This window comes from Piliocolobus tephrosceles, chromosome 10 (assembly GCF_002776525.5).
Source record: "Piliocolobus tephrosceles isolate RC106 chromosome 10, ASM277652v3, whole genome shotgun sequence".
Classification (NCBI taxonomy): Eukaryota; Metazoa; Chordata; class Mammalia; order Primates; family Cercopithecidae; genus Piliocolobus; species Piliocolobus tephrosceles.
The window spans coordinates 10,887,274-10,894,054 of NC_045443.1; the positions used below are offsets into that span (position 1 = coordinate 10,887,274).

The 6,781-nt window shown below is 41.6% G+C and overlaps 1 protein-coding gene across 1 annotated transcript in view; it reads right to left on the minus strand.

Moving 5' to 3' along the window:
• Window positions 1-6,781, minus strand: part of NECAP1 (NECAP endocytosis associated 1) — a 15,719-nt gene that overhangs the window by 5,435 nt on the left and 3,503 nt on the right. Inside the window, exons 2-4 of the mRNA XM_026455794.1 lie at window positions 2,367-2,467; window positions 2,107-2,211; window positions 524-605 (exon numbers count right to left, since the gene is read on the minus strand). Of these exons, the coding sequence (XP_026311579.1) occupies window positions 524-605; window positions 2,107-2,211; window positions 2,367-2,467 (288 nt within the window). The remainder of the gene's footprint in view (window positions 1-523; window positions 606-2,106; window positions 2,212-2,366; window positions 2,468-6,781) is intronic.

Here is a 6,781-nt window from a genome sequence, read left to right on the forward strand (position 1 = left end):
TGAGGAGCGCCTCTGCCCAGCCACCGCCCCGTCTGGGATGTGAGGAGTGCCTCTGCCCAGCTGCCCACTGTCTGGGAAGCGAGGAGCGCCTCTGCCCGACTGCTGCCCCATCTGGGAAGTGAGGAGCGCCTCTGCCCCACTGCTGTGCAACCTTCCAAGTGTGAAGTGACAGCCTTGTGTGTCACCTTTCTGCCTTCCCCAAGTTTGCATTTTCGACGTTAAAGTTTACTTTTTAATTAAAACTTAAAAAAAAAAAAGAAAAAAGACGGGGCAAATTCGACAGAGCATCATTTCAGACTACTGCACAAGGGATCTAAAACATACTGCAGGCTATAAGGAAAAGAAACATAGAATAGACGCAAAGATGACCGAAGGAAACAAAAGTGAATGGGGAGATTTATAATCATGATGAAATAGTTTAAGAAATAAAGAAACCAGGAGGAAAAGAGACACTGCCCATTCATGTGAGAAGCAACAGGCCTATAAGCATTCAACCTGGGAACTAAGGACAAGCTTCACTCACTTGAAGTGATCCTGCAAGGAGACATTAAAGTCGAAGGCATCTCCCCGATCTGTGAAGCCAATGCCAATGAAAGCACTGCGCCCTGTGAAAAGGTAGGAAGACTCGAATAGGAAGTATCCTCTACGGCAGGAGTCCCCAGCCCCCGGTACCAGTCCGTGGCCCGTTAGAAACCAGGCCCTACAGCAGGAGGTGAGTTGTACACAAGACAGCAAAGCTCCGTTGTATTTACAGCCACTCCCCATTGCTTGCATTAGCACCTGAGCTCTGCCTCCTGTCAGATCAGTGGCAGCATTAGATTCTCAGAGGGGTGTGAACCCTACTGTGAACTACACATGTGAGGGATCTAGGTTACGTGCTTCCTGTGAGAATCTGCTGCCTGGTGATCTGTCACTATCTCCTATCATCCCTACATGGGGGTCTCCCCTTACCCCCGTCTAGTGGCAGGAAAACAAGCTCAAGGCTCCCACTGATTCTACATTATAGTGAGTTGTATAATTATTTCATTATACATTACAATGTAATAATAGAAATAAAGTGTACAATAAACGTGATGCACTTGAATCATCCTGAAACCATCCCCTAATGCCGGTCTGTGGAAAACTGTCTTCCACAAAATGGGTCCCTGGTGCCAAAAAGGTTGAGGACTGCTGCTCTATGGCAAATTCTGCCCAATGAAAATATAACAGTCACCCTAACTAGACAAAGTCTGATTGTGAAACAGCTTCTCACAGACCAAGAGTTGATAAACTACATAGAGCCCATGCGCTTTATCCTGCCATAGCTTGGTTTTCTAGAAAAAGTTTCATTGGAACATAGTCAATATCAATGTGTTCATTTATTTTTTACAGTGCTTTCACACTGCAACGGCAAAACTGAGTAGTTGCAACAGAGGCCACTTGACCTGCAAAACCTAAAATATGTATTATTTGTCTGTTTGCCAATCTTTGTTATAGACCATGGAGAAAAGCGTGAGAATAACTGCCCCACACATAATACGATTCAAGTTTTGCCCCACCAAAAACTACCACAAACAATAAATGGGCAAAAAGTGTTCATTCTTCTTTTTTTTTGAGATGGAATTTCGCTCTCGTCGCCCAGGCTGGAGTGCAATGGCATGATCTCAGCTCACTGAAACCTCTGCTTCCCGGATTCAAGTGATTCTCCTGTCTCAGCCTCCCGAGTAGCTGGGATTACAGGCACGCACCACCACGCCCGGCTAATTTTTGTATTTTTAGTAGAGACGGGGTTTCATTATATTGGTCAGGCTGGCCTCGAACTCCTGACCTCAAGTGATCCACCCGCCTTGGCCTCCCAAAGTGCAAAATGTGTTAATTCTTTTGTTAGATGTGGCGTTTTGATTTATTTAAGTCTACATATGAATTACCACATCTTGAACTTGTGCTCATATCTATTACAAAGAACATGTTAATACTTTTCCTATAGCAACTACAGTAACTTTAGAGAAACGGAAGAAAAAAATGAAGTAAACCAAAGAAAGATAAATGCAATCGGACACACTTTTCATGGCCGTGCATTCACCTGTTTTCCTAACTTCGTTCCATTCACAGTCCCAGTTCTCTTACCAGTACCATCCTGGATCCGGATTACAAAGTAGCGGCTGGAATCTGTCACTGTCTCCACAGCAATACCAGGATATTGTTCTACTGGAGCCTGAGCAAAAAGCTCCCCTGACAGATAAGAGAAAGACTTTTTTGAGCAAAGGAAGCCAAAATCCAGAACTCCAATTAACAAGTATTTCCATTCCAGTCCCCAAATTGAAGGTACTTATAAAAGCACACCAAATTAATATCCTTAATGTTAGAGGGTCACCTGTGAAGATTACCTGAAACTTTATCCTCAAGTTTGATATAGGCAATCTTCCCTTTTGAAGTGATTCGGAGGCGACCAGTCCAATCAGGCTGGTCTAATTTCCAGTCAGATGCCCTAGGAGAGGAAAAGAGGAAGGCTCAGGCACATGTCCTTAATTTACTAAAGCCTACCCAGAATCTTTTACTGTATTTCTATTTCCCTGCCCTGGATTACCTATTCTTTCTACCTATTAATCAACAAGAATAATTCATGATATATTTAGATGCCTCATGTTACATATAGTCCAAAGCAAGTAAAAGACAATGCGACTACTTGAGGACTTTGGAGTCCAATAAGCATCATTAAAAAGATGTAAAAGCACGAATAAAAGCAATAAAAAATAAAATTCTGGCTGAGCATGGTGGCTCAAGTCTGTAATCCCAGCACTTTGGGAGGCCAAGGTGGATGGATCACTTAAGTCAGGAGTTTGAGACCAGCCTGGCCAACATGGTGAAACCCCATCTTCTAAAAATACAAAAATTAGCTGGGTATGGTGGTGTGCACCTGTAATCCCTTGGGAGGCTGAGGCAGAACCAATTGAACCTGGGAGGTGGAAGTTGCGGTGAGCCGAGATTGCGCCGCTGCACTCCAGCCTGGGTGACACAACAAGACTTGGTCTCATATAAATAAATAAATAAATAAAATTTCTCATAACGATGCTATTTTCAAACTATAGATGGTATACTAGATAACAATGCTTTACGAATCAGATAACAACAAAGTCTACTAAATTAAATATCCTAGATAATGGGAGCCCTCCCAAATCACTAAATATACTAGCTCCCAAATCACTAAATATACTATCTTTCACTGAATTCAATCAATATTTATACAATACTTATTAAGACAGAGGCACCACTGTTTTAGATGCTTGGAATACAACAGCAACCAAAACAAAGATTCCTATCCTCATGAGGCTTACATTTTAATAGAAGATAGAAAATAAAAAAGAAACAAAATAAACAGCATAATTAGTATCTTAGAAAGTGGTAAGTTCTAAGGTAAAAAGAAAATGTAGAGGCAAATTAGGAAGATTGAGAAGACAGTGGGAGAATGAACAGGTTGTAGCATTCAAGAGGGTGGTTGGGGTAGGTCTCATTAAGGTGAAATGTGAACTAAAATGTGAAGCAAGTGAGTTACCCATACAGATATCTAGGGGGAAAAGCATTCTAGACATAGGGAACAGCTAGCCCAAAGGTGCTAAGGTGGGGGCATGCCTGGCATGTTTGAGAGACAGCAAGGAAACCATTGTGGTTAGAACAGAGTAGGAGACAAGGTAGGAGAGGTAACAGAGGGCCAGATCATGCAGGGCCTTGTGGGCCATAGTAACAACTTTAGCTTTCACTCTGAGTGAAAAAAGTGCTATTACAAATTTAAAGCAGAGGTGTGACATGATCTCCCTTATATTCTAAAAAGATTACTACATCTACTGTCTGGAGAAAAGCTGTAGGGATAAGAGGACTGAAGCAGTGGGATTAGCTAAGAGACTACTACAGTAATCTAGAAAAGTCACAATGGTAGCCGAAGTGGCTAGATTCTGGATATATTTAGGGTATAAGCAGCAGGATTTTCTAATGGATTAGATATGGGATAGAGGACACAAAGAGAAGTCAAGGACAACTCCAAGGTGTTTAGCCTGAGCAAAGGAGTTGCCAATTATTGAGATGAGGTGGAACACGTCTAGGAAGAAGGATCAGGGATTCAGTTTTAAATATGCTGAGTTTGAGATGTCTAGTAGATTTTCAAGAGATGTAGAGTAGGCAGTAAAATATATGAGATGAGTTCAAGAAAGACATCTGGGCTGGAGATACAAATGTCCATGAAAACATTAGAAATTTATAAAATGTGTTATAATCAACTTGAACAACAACTAAGATTATTTATGATGAATTTTACAAAACATTGTATTTGTGATTTGTTTTGCCAGGAGTATGGAAAAGAGATTAGCAAAGTAAAAGTTATTAATAATTCATCTTTTAGGAAACCAATGACTAATAATTAAAGGCTAGAAAAGCAACAATAAGGTATATCTGAACAAGAATAAGTTCAACAAGATGAGGTAAAAAGCTGAAAGGAAGAAAATGAAAGTGAAAATTAGCACAGGTTTTGAACAGGATCTGTAAATTAAACCCTTCCTATTCTCTTCCCTCTTGATTCCCTGCCCTCAAAGACCCTCAAGTACCTAAATCTGATCCAGATTACAGAGCTCTAAAGTTCCTCATCTATTATACTTTTTTAATGAGTCATTACTTATTATAATCATGCCACCAAAAGCTAATGTAAATGGGCTATTAAAACTATTAGGAAGAGCCAGGCACAGTGGCTCACACCTATAAAACCAGCACTTTGGGAGGCCAAGGCAGGAGGACTGTTTGAGCCCAAGAATTTGAGTTTGCAGTGAGCTATGATCACCCCACTGCACTCCAGTCTAAGCAACAGGGTGAGACCCTGTCTCTAAAAAAAAAGAATTAGGAACAAGCCTATTAAATGTGTCTTTCTTGGATGAGTTCCTTATTTATCTTGTGTATCTAGTGCCCAATATTTAACAAATTCTGTAAATAAATGGATATTCATGGCAGCAGATTCCCTCAGCCTTGAGACTTAATTCCTTTCCTACTCCAAGACCTAATCTAAAGAACTCTTGATTTTGCTGGTCCTCTGACAATACTTTAAACTCACCTCACAGATTTTCATTTACCTTAGTAATAAAACTTTATATATATTAATAAAAAACCATTACGATGATTCACAGTAAGATTCCACATGTACATTTTATTATGTCCTTATAGTAGCTATGTGAAGTAGGCATGAAAAGCCTATCATACCTCTCTCTCTCTAAATGATGGAAAGGAAAACACAGTAATAATGCCTAACTTCAAAGTCCATTATTCTTTCATTACACTGAAACACATTATAGAGGTTAATATTGATTTAGCTAAGGGAAGAGGGTAGTGAAGAATATTTTTTAAAAATAGTTTTACAGGTTGGAACTGTTTTCTAAGCATTTATTTATATGTGTGTGTGTGTGTGTGTGTGTGTGTAATAGAGTCTCACTCTTCCACCCAGGCTGGAGTGCACTGGCGCGATCTTGGCTCACTGCAACCTCCGCCTCCCGGGTTCAAGCGATTCTGTTGCCTCAGCCTCCCGAGTAGCTGAGATTACAGGCCCGGGCCACCACGCCCAGCTAATTTCTTTTGTATTTTTAGCAAAGACGGGGTTCCACTATGTGGGCCAGGCTGGTCTCAAATTCCTGACTTCAGGTAATCCGCCCGCCTTGGCCTCCCAAAGTGCTGGAATTACAGGAGTGAGCCACCGCGCCCAGACTGTTTTCTAAGCATTTGTAAGTTTTTTTGTTTGTTTTGAGACGGAGTCGTGCTCTGTCGCCCAGGCTGGAGAGCAGTGGCATGATCTCAGCTCACTACAACCTCCCCCTCCCGGGTTCCGGCGATTCTCCTGCCTCAGCTTCCCAAGCAGCTGGGACTAGGAGCGTGCGACACCACGCCTGGCTAATTTTTTTGTATTTTTGTAGAGATGGGGTTTCACCATGTTGGCCAGGCTGGTCTGAACTACCGACCTCAAGTGATCCGTCCGCCTCGGCCTCCCAAAGTCCTGGGATTACAGGCATGAGCCACCACACTCAGCCTAGTAAGTTTCTTCTCAACCCCAATTTTCCTTCTCATCGTCTAGAAGTCTGGTCAGTGAAAGTCCGGGAACGAACAGCTTACACTAGGTGAATTAAAGTCAATTATTCTCTTTAATCTTATCAGTCACTCAAAGGAAAAACTCCTCCTACTTTCTGAAAAGCCCAGTTTGCCCTTTAATGTAGGCCTAGAGAATAAATCCTGCTTATAATATAAATGGTAAACAAGAAAGATTATGCAGACAAAAAGAAAACTACCATTTATCAAACATTTATTATGTGCCAGGCATCATGTCCATTCTTGTGAAAATTAAGTTAGAGGGCCCGGCACAGTGGCTTATGCTTGTAATCCCAGCACTTCGGGAGGTTGAGGTAGGTGGATTGCCTGAGGGCCAGGAGTGCAAGACCAGCCTGGCATGGCTGAAACCCCATCTCTACTAAAAATACAAAAAATTAGCCAAGCATGGCGGCGCACACCTGTAATCTCAGCTATTCAGGAGGCTGAGGCCACAAGAATCGCTTGAATCTGGGAGGCAGAGATGGCAGTGAGCCGTGATCACACCACTGCACTCCAGCCTGGGTGACAGAGCAAGACTCTGTCTCAACAAAAAGAAAGAAAAGAAAAGAAAGGAAAGAAAGAAAGAAGGAAAGAAAGAAAGAAAGAAAAGAAAGAAAAAAAGGAAGGAAGGAAGGAAGGAAGGAAAGAAAAGAAAAGAAAAGAAAAGAAAAGAAAAGAAAAGAAAAGAAAA